Source organism: Larimichthys crocea, chromosome III, assembly GCF_000972845.2.
Source record: "Larimichthys crocea isolate SSNF chromosome III, L_crocea_2.0, whole genome shotgun sequence".
Lineage (NCBI taxonomy): Eukaryota > Metazoa > Chordata > Actinopteri > Sciaenidae > Larimichthys > Larimichthys crocea.
The window spans coordinates 41,780,600-41,797,601 of NC_040013.1; the positions used below are offsets into that span (position 1 = coordinate 41,780,600).

At 42.6% G+C, this 17,002-nt stretch overlaps 2 protein-coding genes across 2 annotated transcripts; both read right to left on the bottom strand.

Annotated features, from left to right (window-relative positions):
* gle1 (GLE1 RNA export mediator) lies at positions 1 to 7,723 on the bottom strand. The gene is made up of 15 exons (XM_010750738.3): positions 7,497 to 7,723; positions 6,218 to 6,460; positions 5,858 to 6,013; positions 5,381 to 5,529; positions 5,224 to 5,284; positions 4,494 to 4,751; positions 4,090 to 4,315; positions 2,965 to 3,077; positions 2,653 to 2,865; positions 2,328 to 2,518; positions 2,091 to 2,220; positions 1,881 to 1,985; positions 1,459 to 1,541; positions 1,315 to 1,378; positions 1 to 1,006 (listed from the first exon to the last, which is right to left on the bottom strand). Exons 1-15 carry the CDS (start codon positions 7,593 to 7,595, stop codon positions 938 to 940), a joined length of 2,160 nt encoding a protein of 719 aa, XP_010749040.1. The 5' UTR covers positions 7,596 to 7,723; the 3' UTR covers positions 1 to 937.
* A 759-nt stretch (positions 7,724 to 8,482) lies between these two features.
* On the bottom strand, positions 8,483 to 14,916 carry LOC104934966 (outer dense fiber protein 2). Its single transcript, XM_010750748.3, has 17 exons — positions 14,634 to 14,916; positions 14,150 to 14,266; positions 13,753 to 13,889; positions 13,028 to 13,157; positions 12,778 to 12,909; positions 12,623 to 12,697; positions 12,453 to 12,524; positions 12,198 to 12,314; positions 11,876 to 12,067; positions 11,249 to 11,358; positions 10,963 to 11,098; positions 10,393 to 10,503; positions 10,046 to 10,309; positions 9,863 to 9,963; positions 9,611 to 9,773; positions 9,040 to 9,165; positions 8,483 to 8,828 (listed from the first exon to the last, which is right to left on the bottom strand). Exons 1-17 carry the CDS (start codon positions 14,742 to 14,744, stop codon positions 8,661 to 8,663), a joined length of 2,262 nt encoding a protein of 753 aa, XP_010749050.3. The 5' UTR covers positions 14,745 to 14,916; the 3' UTR covers positions 8,483 to 8,660.
* Between the last annotated feature and the right edge of the window lie 2,086 nt (positions 14,917 to 17,002).

Here is a 17,002-nt window from a genome sequence, read left to right on the forward strand (position 1 = left end):
TAAACTGCTGATGAGGTTTTATTTCAGACATTTGGTTTATAGATACAGATGAAGAGTACAATATGATCTACATTATATTCAGAACACATCTCTGCTCCTTCAAAATGACAGCTGGAACAAAAAGCGCACAGAGTTTCACTCTAAAGCACAGCAGAGTCAGACGTCTTGTCTCGACATGGAGATCAAGTCGTTTGTGTTTTGGAAATACTGACTAATACACTTCTGCAGTTAAACCCCTTCTTATTTCTAATCTTAGGATGATTTCATTCACAACTATTAAACAACAGAGCTTTGATCCACATGGTGGATTCATAAAAAGATAAATCGTCGAAGTTCAAACAACTCCAAACTGTCTATACAATTTGGATTTGAACAGCGACTATCAAAACACGAACAGCAGTTATCCTATGGTGAACAAATAAAATAAAGAGCTTTCTCTCCCACAGGGATTACAATAAAATAACAGTAAAACAGCTCCACATTATGATCTTTGAACTCTGGAGAAAGATTTTAGTCTGAGGCACGCAAGGAGACATTTACACAATCCATAATCATTGCATGTCCTCGTTCAACAATTTGGCTCTTTTTGTTGGATTTAATTTGTTGTGCACATAAATGTAAACATCTTCTAAAGCCGCAAGTAGCAGAAAACTATGAGAACCAATGCTGAGAGGACGGCTGCGTTGGCAAGACAATGCTTTGAGGAAGTGCCAGAGATGAATAACTTGCTGTCAGCCCGTTCAAACTGTTCCTGATATGTTCGTCGAGACGTTCAGCAAATGAACCTGACACAAAGTTCATGAGCCACGGGAGCTGCATTACTTCTCGGTTCAACATTCATCTTCTTTCCGATCACATTACACTGCCTCCCTCCCTCTCTGATTTATCCAGTTCTAAACAGAGTCATGAAGCAATATATAACCCGGCTCGTCCTCTATCACAACCTCCAGAAGTTGGAGCTCAGTTGACCTTTGGGCGGACTGATCTGCCGGCTCTGCAGTGACGTCTACAGGTGGGAAACAGAATTACATTTATTTATTTTTAAACAAGAAGTAAACCAAAACTTGTAATTATTAGATATCAGTGTTTATTTCATTTCAAAAACATCGGTACACTTGTGTCTCAAGTGTGTTGTACCTGCCAAGAATTAGCAGCTAGGTAAGACAGACTAAGAAATTCTCCCGGTGTGTTGGGCCGCCAGTTAAAATAACCATTTGCAAACTGAAATGGATTTGGCTGATCAAACAATGTAGCTTGAGTTAAAGTGACGTACAAGGTTCATAAAATGTGTCTGCTCAATTTTGCTCATCATACCTCTAGAAACTGCTTAAGTCTGATGACTGAGCCCATCTGCCCGGTGCTGGTCACAGCTTCAATTCTGAAGAGACACGAGAAGTTAAACTTGTGCTGCTGCTAAAAATATCGGACCTGCTGCAAATCTAAAGTGAGTGCATGTACCTCTGGAAGTATTCGTCTTTAAGGAGCAGGATGAGTTTCCAGAACTGACCCTGATACTGCTTCATCAACGCGTTACCACAAACCTGAAGGAGACACACAAAACAAAAAAAGGGAAAGGTTAACACACAAACAGTGTTACAACGATAAGTGCTCTTCCTTATAGGATACTGACTCGTCTGTAAACACTGTGCTTGCATAGCTTGAAGCCTGGTGAGATGGATAATCGAGTGATTTCGTGATCTCGCTAGTCCAACAGCTGCGTTTACAACATGACCACACGTTCCCCTTATCTGCATATTCAAATGATTATGTGGCTGTATTTTAACTGACTCTTCTATGCTCTTTTGGGTTCTGTGTGTTTAGAAGGTGTTATACTCTAGTTTTTTAAAAAACTATTTAAAAGAAAAAGGTTCAGGACTCACCTCAAGAAAGTCAAACAGCAGAGTAGCCGTGATGTCTGCCAGAGGCTCCATGTTCAGCATCTGAGCCAACCAACGCCAGCCGTGGTTCAGACCGTGAGGAGCAGCCTTTAACACAGGGAGTAAAACACGTTATGATTTAACACATGGTGCTAGGAACAGATAAAATGAACAAACAAACTAGAACTTTGCAGGAAGTGAGACGGTTTTTACCCCCTGCTTGGAGCCGTAGGGCCACCGCAGCTGGATGACGGCAGCGTAGAAACGGATCATCCCCGACATCCTCTTCAGGAAACTGTCCTGACCTTCAACCCCAGAGTCATCCACACGGTAACCAAGAATCCTGATGAAGTGAAGACACAGAAAAAACCCTGATGCAAATCTGTCTCTTTATTTTTAGGATTACTGAGTGGGTAGTAGGGTGTAGCAACACATTTCAGTCTTCCTGACCTCTGATAGTCCTCCACAGGTGTGCCTTCCTTCATCGGAGGGTAATGTGGGACTGCGTATGGACATTTCTTGTGCAGGTGGGCGAGGATGAACTCTCCCACTCTGGGGTGCAGCTCCCAGATGCCAGAGGCCACCACGGCGATGGGGAAAGCAGCTTCGTGGTGAGACGCCACCTCCTCCTCTCCTTGTTTCTGAAAAAAAAATTAGAAGAAGATTGTGGGTTTTAACTTTTTATGGACTAAACACTGGAAATATGCATTGACGGGGTGATGCGTCGTACATCTTCTCTCAGTCTTTACATGTCAACAGCACCAGATGGACTCACCACAAACTTCTCAGCCAGTTTGTAGCTCACAAAGTCCAGGCCCTGTGGATGCTGTGAGGTGGAGACAGACTTTCCCCCGGACACCACCGCTCGTCCCGACAGCAGCTTGTCGATCTTGTCGAAGATTTCTCGGAGCTGCGATCCACAGTTGCTGGAGATTTGGCTGACGGGGATTGTGGCTGCTTTCTGGAGCTCCAGCTTCAGCTTCTTTGTCTGAGTCCAGAGAAGAAATATGAAATCGTCCGTACAAGATTTCTGCTCACGGGTGAATATTTAGATTATAAATATTCCAGAAGAGAAGCACAAGCTCACCTGGGCATCTTTTGGGGAGTTCAGTTGTTCGAATGACTGAGAGCACCGAGCAGCCGTCTCCTGCAGCTCCTTGTACCACTTCAGCATGCTGTCTTCGGCGCTGTTCTGCAGCCCTGTTGGAAGGCAATAATTGCCAATTTGTTTTGAAGCACTCATGGGGCTCTGTACTACGAAATTGTGACAAATAAACTGAAAATGCACTGTGTTCCTGTTACCATGCAAGTCTCATTCTTAATGTTTACATTCAGTTCCTTTTGCCATGTGAGGGTTTAAAAGGCTATAGCAGCTACAATCTATTATAGTAATATATAAACATAGATATATCAACAATAGGTCAGATGGCTAAATGTAACGTGATCAAGGTCACTACTAGTGCAGTAATGAACTCACAGCTCTACTTATTATCTTTTAAAGTAACTGTTTTAGTTTAACAGACAATAACTCGACTGTTTGGATTCACTCTTACTGTCATCAGTGTCATTTTCAGCAGCTGTTTTCAGCTCTGATAAACTCCCTGTACGCCACCTGCCCCGCACCAAACAGCAGATAGATTAAGCCGATTAAGAAAGTGGAACATCTGGCAGATAGAGATATTTTTCAAAAAGAAGTTCTTTTTTTTTGTGCTGCCTCCAAGCTGCCAAACTTTGGTGTTCACACTCCCGATGATGGAAGGACGCAGCGCAACCACATCATCTGATTGGCCACTGCAACGTGATTTCTCTGCGTTTTCAGCTTACGGCCTGTCTAACTGTACTGTGACAAAATAATCTCAACTCTGAGACCAACTGACAGACCTGACCTAATTAAGGCTTAGATGCCATGAAAGACTTATATCATATCAAAACCCTACAGAAACATTAGAGTCAGTGGTAAATTAGGTGTTTGCCACAATGAATGACAACAGACATCGACCAGCCAGTCATCTCTGGAGCCAGGCTACAAGATTCTAAGTTGGTGTAAAATTTGAAGTATCCTCGATAAAATGAGGGGAGCAATAACACTTCCAGCGTTTGGACTGAACTTGGAACTGTAAATGATGTTCCTGTGAAACGTCACCAGTAAATTCGAGGTGACATCCAGTCATTGATACATAACATATGGTCCTGGATCAGAACAAGAACTCACCTTTTTTCTGTGCCTTCTCTTTGGCCGTCTGCGCCGCCTTCTTCTGCGCCTCCTGCTGTGCCTGCAGCTCCACCTGCTTCCTGTGTTCCTCTTGCTGCTCCTGCTCCTTCTTCTTCTTCTTCTCTTGAGCCTTGGCGACCTCCTCCTGCATCAGCCTAATCAGTGCCCTCATCTCGTGGAGGGCTCGCTCGGCCGCGGTCATGTCGTCCACGGTGGGAAACTCTCCCTAGAAAAGACACAGCCGAAAAGGTTAGATGAAGCCTGCGAGGTGGGGTGATCCACATCAGAGATTCCAGTCTGATTCATCCTGAAATGGAAAACCTGGGAGCAGCTAGAAAGAAAAAGAAATATAGAAAATATACACACAGATTCTAAAAAGATATATGGCACTAAGGCAAACTGACCTCTGCTGTCTTTCGCACCACCTCTGACACCTGGGAGCACAGCTGGTTCCCACGGGTGCTAAGGGAGTTGAGGCTGGCCAGCGGGAGATCACTTTTGGTCTGGGTGGACGGGTCCAGCAGCTGGTTGAGCTGCAGAATCTCCTCTTGGATGGTGTTAAGGTTACGTAATCTTTCCCTGCCCTCTGCCTGCCGCTGCCGCTCGAGCTCCGCCTCCCGCAGGCGCTGCTGTTCCGCCTCTCTCAGCCGCAGGTTGAGGATCTGATGCAGATGGGACAGTGACGAAAATATTCAACAAAACATGCAAGGCTGCCAACAGAAGTTTTTCTAAACTTGTGAAGAGTAAGGGCCCATAAACATCAAGCATTTCAGATAATTCTGCCAGAAGTGAACCTAGAACTATAAACAAACGTAAAATAGTATTTATGAAGCTTCCTATACAGACGTCTCTTCTATAAATGTAAGAAAACACTCAGAAAACCATCAAATTTGACCGGCATATTTCAAAACAATATAATTTATTAAGCTCATTGTCATCAGTTAATATCTCCTTTCACTAAATTTCTCTGTCGGACTTCCATCTCCTGACAGCTTTGACAGGTTAAGACATCTGGTCTGTGCAAAGTTAATTAAGTTGCTGAAATGCTTTGACACCATAATGTTTCCAGACCTTTAAAACAACCATTTGTCCCTTACACCAGCGTCCTTTCTACATGTGGTCTGATGATCATACCTTCATTCTGTGTCGCTGCTCTTCCTTCAGCTTCTCTTGACGCCCAATGCTCTCTTTAGTTCTGGAAAGATTAAAAACCAGACCAGTTTTGATCCCGCGCAACATTTCACAGATGTTAAACATCATATGACGTAGCATCGTTGCTGGTGGCTCTTACTCTCTGTCCATCATGTCCCTCATGGTCTGGTACTCCTGCCTCTGTTTCAGCTCCATGAACTCCTCGAAGCGTTTCAGCTGCTCCGACTCAGAGCTCGCCACCGCCGCCACCAGCTTCTCCTGCATCTCCTGCCGCAGTTTGAGCGCCAACTGAGGGGAAAGATTTAAGGTGTCAATGAGGTGGGACTGCAGAGCTTCCTGTCTGCATGGCAGCTCACTGATCACATATGCAGTAAACAGGTTAATATCCATATACCAGGACCAGTATTGTAGAAAATAAATTAGAAATACATACAGAAAAAAACCTGAATAAAAGGAGGCTTGTATAAAGAAGCTTTAAATAACTTTGAGTCAAGTGTCCAACATTATACTGTTCATGCTTCTATATAGTGAAACATGAAAGTTTATATAAAAAATATTTCATCTATTTAACTTAAAACATTTTAAAGCAACATTTTCTTTCTTCTTTGTGTCTGACCTTGGCCTTTTCTCGTTGTTCCTCCTCAAATTTGATAATGCGGCCCGCCGTCTCCATGGCTTTGGGCGACAACAGCGAAATCGCGGGGAGTGATGCACTGGAAATTTCACTGACATCTGCCTCTGGATCGTCATCTTTTGCCTCCTCACTAAAAGCCTAAAGAACAAAAAACACAACAGTCAGAAACTGAAACTGAGCCACAGAAGGTAATGTGGAGCTGGTCTCCGTTTCCTTTTATAGAGAAGAGCGCACAACATCTGGTTTCACAGAAAACAACTAAGAAAATCACACAAAAGTTCTTATGTGAAGCTTAAACATGTCAGAAGATTTTTTTCCTCAAATACTGGAGGTGACACTTGCCTGCTCACTCACTGTCCTTAAAGGTAGGGCAGCAGAAAGCGTGCTGTGCTTGCCATTGATGTCAGGGACGGATCCTGTGGAGGAAATGGAGCCCAAGATCTCCTCAGAGAGACCGGGGCTGCAGTCTCCAGAGCCGGAGGCCAGAAAGCAGGACTTCTGCAGGGGCGACGAACTGAGCCGCTCTAATATGACTCCGGAGTGCGAGGACAAGCTGAGGGCCTCTTTACAACCTGCCAAAATATCCTGAAAGTACACAGACACATTAAAGCTCAAGTGTACTACATTCATTTACATGGAGCCTGCTTCAGCGTGGAAATGATTTTATTTGACCACAGACTGAATTATTAAGAAAAAACAATTGACAATGTTAGTCAATATTCTAACACCGAAGACCAAATGAACTAACAACTGTAGCTGTGATATAAGTGTAGTGGAGCAAAAAGTACAATGTGGCCCTTCAGAGTATAAAGTAGCATTAAATGGAAGAAGAATATCTGACCAAATATACTTAATTACCAGTGGTGACGACGTACTCAGATCATTGACTCAAGTAAAAATACAAATACAATGATAACAACAAATACATATGTTGCATTCAAAATCCTACTGAAGCAAAACTACAGACTGTATGGCTGATAATAACTAATGCATTAATATGCAAGTAGTGTTTTACTGGTGTAGCCACTCGTCTGAACCACTTTATATACAGTTAGGTAGTTTTGTCCAGTGGTTTCCAACCTAAGGCTCGGGCCCTAAAAAAGGGTCACAGCTGATATCTTAAAGCTTGTGAAATGATAAATAGGAGAGGCGAGAAAAAAAGCAGCATCAGTGTCAATACGTTTACCATCCTAGAAACGAAAGCTTCTTCTTCTTCTTACCGATTTTTATGAGGCAGTAATGGTTTGATAACCACTGGTTTAACACCGTGTTATCATTTCTTTTATATGTTACGAAGTCAAACCGGAGTGAAAGTAATAGATGTAGTAGTAGATACATGTAGTGGAGTAGAAGTATAAAGTTACATCAACTGGAAATACTCCAGAGAAGTAGAAGCATCTCGAAACTCTTCTTTCACAGCACTTATAGTAAATATATAATTATTTTCCACCACTGAGCCTGTTTAAGACGATATTTTGTTTTAAACTCGGTTTAGAAAAAGACCAAATGTCTGCTTAGATAAAAGTTACGTCACTTTATTAATTAAGATTATGCAGCTGGGCCTGGCTAACAGTAACTAGCCGTCAGCTAATGTGTGAGTTAGCCGGCTCGGTTAACTCACCTCTCCCCTTTCAGACCAGTACGGGTCGTACGTGATGTTTGCCTTCGGTGAATTCTTTAAGGCCTGCAAAGTTTCCCATCGTAGACTTTCAGAGGGCATCGCGACAGACTCGTAAACAAACTAAAAACTAAAAAACTACAGATGTTAGCGTTAGGCTAACTTTTGAACCGCCGGATGAGGTTACATAAATTACAATCCGATGGGAAACATCCCGCCTCTTGCGGAACAGATCTTTATTTCCGGCTGGATCGTACTCGTTTCTATATCTATGGTCATACCTCTATTATATTTTATTATTGGTTTATTTATCTCATATTAATATAATTATTCACGATCAAATGTACACGTTTGTTATAACAAGATTATTGCAATATTTACCACCCGGTTGCTGAACGAGGAACACCACATTATTATTCAGTCAGTTATTTGTTTGCCATAATTATTCAAATTCTCACCTCCCTCACTCAAAAGATAATATCATTATTATTATTAATACTACATGTTGCATATATATTGCACAGAATCCACCAGTGTGCATTTCATGTCTCTACCTGGTGTGTTACCGCACACTTTCCCTGAAAGCCCAGTTACTTTAAAGGTTGACGTTTTAATTAACAATAATAGTCACAATTTTGCTCAGACATATGCCGAGTTACAGGAGAACCCAAGTCATGTATACAAGTTCATAATTTATGCCTCATATGTTTTTTTATGTCTGCGAATGAGGAAAGAATATCTCGAATTACCAAAGCTTTAGACAGGGTTTGGCATAAGTAAGAAAGTGAACATATTATATTTAGGTAATCTCTTTATAGGAGCTGACTTATATATTTCTAACTTATGCAGAAATAGAATATGGGACTTTAGTTTGAATGTAAGGAAGCCAGGTGTTGAAAAATATATTTATATGTTACATGTTCTGTCAGAACAAAGTGTATATCTGATTAAAGTTGAAAGAGTTTTCAGATTCACATACAAATCAAGAATTGTGCAGGAAGTAATTTATTCAAAAGACTATAAGTACATTACATAAGATTTAAGCATTTTATTAAGAAATGTTTTATACATTTTATTGATAGTATATAAAACTCTTCAGTTAAAAGTATTAGTCAATAGAAAGTCATTCTGATCTACTACAATGCTTTAGGAATGGATGAATGCTGGTCAGGTTGGAGAATTTTGCAGACAGCTCGCAAGCAAAGAGTCACCGAACACATTTCCATATGAGGTTTTGAGAAAGTGAACATAGTTCTGCAGACTGCGGTTTGTAGAGTCTGACTGTTCCAGTCTGTCCTTCAAGTTCTGCAGCTGACTCTTGAAACGACGCTCCATCTGAAGGACAACGGACACACACAGAAACAACAAACAAACTGATTTCCACATTTTGCTGCAGTCCTGGCAAGAGAACCTTCCACTGACATCTTTATTATGCACTCATGCATTTCTTTAATCACTTCATCATGCTCAGGGTTTGAATCTAACAGACTACTCATGACAGTACTGAATGAGTGGAAATGTTTCGAGGAAGCACAGAGTGACATACCTCCTCCTTGCTTCGCTGTAGCTGACTCTGCTCTGTTTTGGCTCTGCTCAGCTGGCTCTGCAAGTCCAAGGCTTTAGACTGAGATACTCTCTCTTTGGCCAAAACCCTGTGCATGCTGCTGTCCACCTGCAGGCCAGAAAAGAAAAAAACAACAACTTTAGTTATAAGTCTAGTGTGTAGGATTTAGTTCAGATTACAACCAATTGACAGCATTTTCTTAAGCGTTCAGGGGAATCTACAGTAGCTGCAACAACTCGCCAAAAAATGCGTGCCTTATCTAGAGCCAATGTGTGTCCTTTAAAGGACACCGTAGAAACATGGCAGTGCAGTATGATGAAAAGCTTTGTTCCAAACAATCACATTTGATTCTAGATCAAATGAATTTACAGCCTTCTTGTTTTTGCAGTATTCTGGTTATTGCATCAGAGAGCAACACATTTGTAATATCCAATCTGAAGCCTAACTTCAGGCTTTAACTGCAAGCAGCACAGAAATACAGAATAAGGCTGGGCAAATCAGTGTCTGTGTACACCGATGGACGGCTAGAAGAAATGACCATGTCGTTTCACACCTGTCTCTGTGCGTCGTCTAGAGTTTGTTGTAGCTGTCTGGAGAGGACGCTGCACTCGCGGTTCTTCTCCTCCAGCTGCTGTTGAATATACTGGATACTAGATTCCTTGGAGGAAAGAGCCTGAGACATCTCTTTGTTTTCTCCCTTCGTGTCCTCCAGCCTCCTACAACAAGCGACACAGTAGTCAGCAGCTGCAGTTTGAATCATGCGTACATTCATTTCTCAACAAGATGGTTCTGGAAATGTCCGTGCCTCTCTAAGCTGTGGATTTTCTCTTTGAGAACGTTGTTCTCCTCCTGCAGCAGCAGGTTCCTCTGCTGAAACGTCTCCAGTTGAGTGCCTTGCTGCTCCACCTACAGGGGAACACAGTGTAGGGGTCTAAATCATCATCTTTATTGCAGCATGAATTTTAAAACTGTAGGTTAAGTTCGGCACCTTGTGTCTGACTTCAGAGAGGGAAGAGTTGTGCTCCACGTTCCTCCTCTCGTAGACGTCGGCCTCCTGTTGTACCTCCCTGAGCTGCTGCTCGGTCCTCCTCAGTCTGTCGGGCAATGTCTCGAGCTCTCTGACCCTGCTGAGCAGCTCCCTCCTCACCTGCTCCTTCTCCCTCTCCAGGCTCACCTGCACCTCCCGCGCCTCCTTCTGTGTCATCTCAAGCTTCAGGCAGTACTCCTCCGATTCCAGACGAGCCTGCTGGACCTTTACAGAGAAGAATTGTTGTCATCAATCTCTACAGTACACTTTCCAGTTTTAGGTTACGTGTAAACTGTGTGTGACTGTACCTTCTTCTTGTATTTCTCCATCAGGTTTTCGTGCTTTTTGATTGACAATTTAAGCTGACGGGCTTCAGACTGCAAACCTCTGAGTTTCTCCTCAGACGACGTCAAATGACCCTTAATATGACACATGTTTATGATAAATGTCATTGACATACATTTTCTTTAGTCCACAGAAATGATGATAGAAGCAGCCGCTGTTAAAACACTCAGCTATCATAACATTTGTCTTCCATAAACACCCACATAAAAGGTTCAGGTTTTTTTGAAGTGGGTTTGTATGAGGTACTTATCCATCCAGTCAATGACACATACAGTAAACAGCAGTCAGCGCACTCCCAGTAGAGCAAATCACTGATGTAGACATCATGCAGAATGACTAATACCACCCCACTTCAACAAAGCCTGACTGGCCCTTTAAAATACAATAAAGTGTTTTGTTATTGAAAGCAGAATGTAACGTATACTGTGTTTTTGATTGAATAAATGGTTTATGAAGCTGAAATACAGATGTATGACACTGACTTGGAGGTTGTGGGAGATCTCAAATCTGCTGTCACTTTTTCATGAAGGTACCTTGAGTCTTTGGTTGTCGAGTGCGGCGGAGGTGTTTTCAGCGCTGAGATGATGAAGCTGATCCCTGAGCTCCTCCCTCTCCGCCCGACTCCTCTCTTCCGTCGAATGAAGCCGAGAGTTCAGCTCGGTCACTTGACTGTGATGGAAGCAAAGATTGTCTTATGTGTTTGTAGTAACGCCGCAGCTGAAGCTCACAATGACAAATATCACAGCATGTCAACTGGCAACTGCTGCCGCTTTCCCTCTGTAATGTATCGAGTGAAATGTGTGTCTCGCATGCACTCACAACTTGAGAGCAGAAATCTCCTCTTCCAGCTGTCCTTTAGCAGCTGCCTCTTTGGAGTGGCGGAGACACCAGTCACTGGATGTGGACAGAGCTTGAGTCAACTGGGATTCCTTAAACAAAGCACACATGTTGTCTCATCACTAGAGTTCATGCTTTAGCCTTTCAGGTTATTTCACACCTGTTTATATTTTAGGACATTTTGCTGAGACTCCGGACAAAAAAAAAAGGAAGAAGCTGAAAAAACAGGATTGACAGTAAACTCAAACAAACAGGAAACTGTCCATTCCTGCGATTCGTCCGTGCTGTACTGAACTTGTTTAAAGTGAAAAAGACTCCAGAAACCTGTCCGTGCTTCAGAATCTGGTGTTTCACCGGAATATTGCTGCTGATGCAAGAGACGGACTGAACTTCCTTTGAACCTGATTTGCATAAAACCGTGCAATCAGACAAGACACTGCCACCAGTGAGAAAACTCATTTGCATGCAGGATAGGCCACAGAGAGGTCTGTGGATCATCCTGAGCAACCGGGACTCTGTTTGTAGAAAGACATGTTGTTTCATGCTTCGAAACACAGTGCATGAATCAGTCATTGTGCTTGTGGACCTGTGGTACCTCTGATTACTGACCTTCTCTTGAAGTTTTACTGCAAACTGTCTGGCAGATTCTTCAGCCCGCTCAGCCTGCTGGGTCAGTAGGGCGAGCTCCTCTTGACGTCCCTGCTCCTCTTTCTCCTCCTCTCTCCGCTGATTCAGACTCTGGAGCTCCTCCTGCAGAGCCCGAAGCTCCCCTTGCTGCTGCTCATGGCTCTGCTGCATCCTCTGCTCCACACACAGAGAAGGAACGAGATATTCACACATCACAAGTCGTATTTTCACAAAGAACATCACCATTTGCTTAATATGCTACTTCCAGCTGAGCTACAAAGAAGTGAGCAAAGTGTTCACAGACCTGAATTTGAGCGGTCAGCTGGGCCTTTTCAGCTTCTGTTCTGCTCAGCTCAGATTCCAGATGATCACGGGTTGACTGCAGGATCCTTGAAAGTTCTTCCGTCGTCTTTGTGTTGTTCTGCCATGACGGAGAGAAGCAGAGGGTGAGGGGGAGTAAATATGGCTGTGTGAGAGATACCCTACCTCTACCAAGCAATGACAGAATAAAAGTTGTGTAAACGTTTTACTTTGAATAAACAAGTGCAGCAGTTTAAACCTTTTCAAAGTCCAAATGCTCCGCAAGCTTAGAAGCTTCTTTCTCCTTGTTGGTGAGTTTGGCTAAAAGTCGCTGTGGGAGAAGAAGAAAATCAACAAATATCTCCTCACATGTCTGGTGGCTGATGATAATGAATGAACACTGCGTCTGATCAGGCGATAATTACTCACAATGTTCTCTGCTTCACTGTCAGCCATTCTCTTCTTTAGGACATCTTTCTGTTGTGACCACATCAGGTATTCTCTCTGTGGACACAACAACACATCATGCACCAAACAGTCATGTTGACATATGTTCTCCTCGAGTTTTCTTCTACTTCCTGTACCTCGTATTGACTCCACTCTCTGAGGAGCTCTCGAAGGCCGTGATTTGTCCGGTCAAACAACTCTATCTTCTCAAACAGCAACTCCTGTTGCCGTCCCAGTGAAGCTGCGTGCAATTTTGATAACCGCTTGTCCTAAAAAAAAAGTAGAATGAGAGCATGATGTGTAAGGGCTAAATAAGTAAATCCATCCATCCAACATCCATCCTTCTTCCTCCTGAGCGACTGCGTAATCATTTAGTGCCCAGTTCACCTTAGCGAGGCTGTCGATAGTTTCCTTCAGGGCTGTCAGCTGATTGGCTACTGCTACGCCGTCAATTTCTGCTTCTACGAGTGCCCTCAGGAGCACGTCTGTTTCCCTGTGTTGGTCCCCAGAATCTAACCTGCAAGCAAGGAGGGGAAAAAAATGTGTATACAGCTGTCATCACATGTGAAGTATTTGTCATAGGCCGGCATCTTTTTTGGTGTCATCCGCACAAGAAATTAGCATTTTCATCAAACGCAGCAGTGTATTTTACAAATAGAGAAACTTGATTGTTTCTACTGCACAGCAGCTGTTCCACAAAATACTGTGTCACTCAGGGAGAGACTGCTGAACACAGTACACCAAATAAAACTGCTCATATACAACAGTTTTTCAATAAAATAACACAAAGAACTGTGTTCTGTAACTTCTTTTACAAAAGAACCTCAGAAATAAAAAGTACACACATCAGGGTTTTTTTTAACCCTATCAAATCCTCCTAAATGTCTAGAAATCTCTCCATGGTTTCGCCCCTACATATGTTTTAGAACTTCCCACCCCCTCAGATCGTCCCACAGAGGCCTGTTGGGTGTGCCCCGTTCAAAGAAAAAAACAAAAATATTGCATTTGCAAATAAACTTGAACTATTAAAGTGTGTTAGGGTGAGTTTCTTGACTTCATTGAACTGATTAGTACAAAGCTTTGTAATTTCACAGCAGTTGACGAGTCTTTACTTTTTTAAACGACGAGTTCCTTCTTGTTCTCTGAGGAGGACGCTGAGATTTTTGGATACTGCAGATAGCTCCTCTTCTTGCTCTGCAGTCCACTGTTGTCCGATTCCACTTTCTGACTGATGCTGCCGTCTGCTTCTCTGATCGTAAAAAACACAAACCAATAAAACACACATGTTCAGTCAACACGCACAAAAAGGTTGAACGTAAAATATATTGACATGTCCAAAGTATCTGAAGTATATAGTGCCGCCAAATTCCAGTAAATCATTGAATATCTTCCATTTAATCTGATTGAACCATACATGTTTATGTACTTGGAAAAATTCCTCCCAGATCTATTTATTTGCCAGGATACCAGCTCTGGTTGGAAGCATTACAATGAGAGATGTAAACAGACCTGACAGTTGTATGAACCCACATCTCTCCGGGAGGACAGTCTTCCTGGAGGAATCCAAGGCGCCCGCACCTTTGGCCTTCCTCCATTTCCCATCACCTGAGTGTCATTTGTCCTATTCTGCAGAAAAAAGGGGGCATAAAACATTCATAACTCATCATCATCCTTATTTTGCACTGTTGTGCATGCAAAACATGTAGTGTAAACTCTAGTACTGTATGGAAAACAATGACAGTAATAATGTTTTTATATATATATATATATATATATATATATACACACGTCATGGTCATGCAGAAAAAGTATGAAATCAGTGCAGGTGAAGCCATAAAGGTGATGATTTTCACACATGAGCTACAAAATACAAAATAATGTATTACGTATCGGGGATATTTAAACTTTGGCCACCTTGCCTGTGTCTCAGCGTTCACAAAGTGCCCTATAAACACGTCAAATGACCAATGAACAGTTTATTAGTGTAGATAACCTGTGTGCTCCTGCTGGGACTCCTTCTCATGTGGACATGTACAGGTGTGGTTCCCGGTACATGGACGTGAACCGGCGGTGGCGGAGGAGGAGATAAATCCCGGGTTTTCATTCTCTCGAGACGTCACAACAACAGTCAGAACCGCGTTTGGCGTCAACGAAGATTCAACCGAACCGACTTTAAAAGGCGGCAGTTCATTTGTCACCGTGCAAAGTTACATGTTTACCAAGATAAATCTCGACTTTTGTCTGTTTGAGCGGACGACAGTTTGGATAGACAAACGCCCGCTCTGATTGGCTGGTTTGCAATATCTCGTTCTGTGATTGGTGGAGGCGAGTTTTCTATATGCGTTGCCCGTGGAAACCACCGCCGAGATGTTAAACCAACTGTTAAAGCACAATATATGTTATTAAAGGGTCATCTTTTTATAAAGTACCATTTAATGCAATAATGCTCATTCGTTTTAAATAATAATAAAAAAAAAAAACTATCACAAAAAAGTACGATGAAACCTAAAATGGTGGTGGCCGCGGGTTACACCAAAATGCCACTCCATTTAAAATGTAGTTTATAAATAAATGTAGCTAACGTTAGTGATTTTTTTTTTCCTTTTTCTTTGACGGCTTTTAGTTGGTAACTATGTAAAAGTTGTGCTCGGAGGCTGTTGTGCTGTAATGTGCAATGTGCGTAGTTAGGAGAGGAAATGGTTGAGATGACTGCATTTCCTGTTTCTTTGCACACAACTTCCGAAATGTAGTCAGCCTGAAGAGCAAGAAGCTAACGCTGTCTGTCCTCGGTAGCTGCTTCTTAAGTTCACGAATCACCATATAGAAGTATATCAATAATCCAAGTCTGTACTTCTTGACCGAGTTAGGTTGCTTAAGTGATGAATGTGATGTGCTTTGGACTGGTATAACCAAACGACATTCCTCGATGTTCGCTTAAAAACAGCTACTAGGAGTTTGAGGCTAGTCAGTGTTAGCCTTCCATGTGCGTGCGAGGCTGCAATGACCCGCAAAAGGAGCCCGAGGCTGCTAATAAAGCAGCCGGGGAGGTTGATTGTGCAGTATGTTTCCTTTGTACTTCTGTTTTATCCCGCCGCATACCAGCCCGGTGAGGCGTGTGCTGCCGTGGCGGAGGAGGGGGGGACCAGCGCCGCCACCCTGATACTGTGCAGGGCGTGCGGACACGAGCTGGCGCACGGGACGGACATCCACTTCGTCCCCAGCCGGCTGGCGCTCTCCAGCCGCAACGACACGCTGGGCGAAGGCCGGAGGGTTACCATCCAGCTTTTCGAAAACCCCCACGGACACCAGTTTGAGGTGATTACGTTCAGAAAAGCTGACGTTACCCAGCACTGGCCGGCTGATAAACACTTCTCCTGGTTCCCGGGGTTCTCGTGGACGGTGGCCACCTGTCCTCGGTGTAAAACTCATTTAGGTGGGTACGAACCCGTAATGGTGCAAAAAAAAAGAAACACATCTCCAAACAAATGATCCATTTATAGGAGCAGTTTCATTTCTTTTCAGATTAATGTACATTAGTGCCTCAAATAAACCTCGTTCAGTAAAATGTTTAAAGTTTAGCTGTTTCTGCAGATTTGTCTTTAATGTGATAATTATGAAATCGTATTCTAATTAAGCTTAATTATTCACGCTCACTTTAATTTAGTATTCTTGCTAAATACTTGTATTTATTTGTACTCCTAATTATTAATCTAGTAATAACTTTATAAAACCAAAATTAAAATAAGGTTCTGCACACTGACAGCTTCTTATGAAATGCCTGTAGTTAGTTTCATATTGTTGGACTTTGATTTTATTGACACGGTCTCAGTTATGGAGCCAAATAAAGAATGGACCAAGTATTAAATATCTGTAGGGTTTGGAATGTCATATTGGGGAGCAAGTGGTAACTTCTGTTAAAATCTGAAGTTATGCACACTGAGCGAGCAGTAGGAAAAGCTTTTATGGTTATCTCAGACTTCAGCTGTCTGATTCCATGTGCTATATTTTTATATTAGTGTGGTGCCCATAAACAGCTTTTAAGTCACTTTTTAAAATTTCAGATAATAAATGTTGTTTCTCATTCCAGGTTGGGCCTTCCAGCCCAGTGACTGGCCAGACACGATCACAAAAACCAGCTTTGATGAGTCGGAGCACACCTTCTTGGCTTTAATCACTCATCGTCTTTTGAGAGAAGACTTTGCGTCGAGCCTGCTAATGACTCCGAAATCCTTCATGAGCTGATGGACTGTTGACTGTACGATTAACCCTGGTGCCTTTGCTGCTACTTAAAATCTATTTTTTAAATAAATTTCTATGCACCCACTTGAAAACTCCCACACGTGTAAACACAGTAAGTTTTAT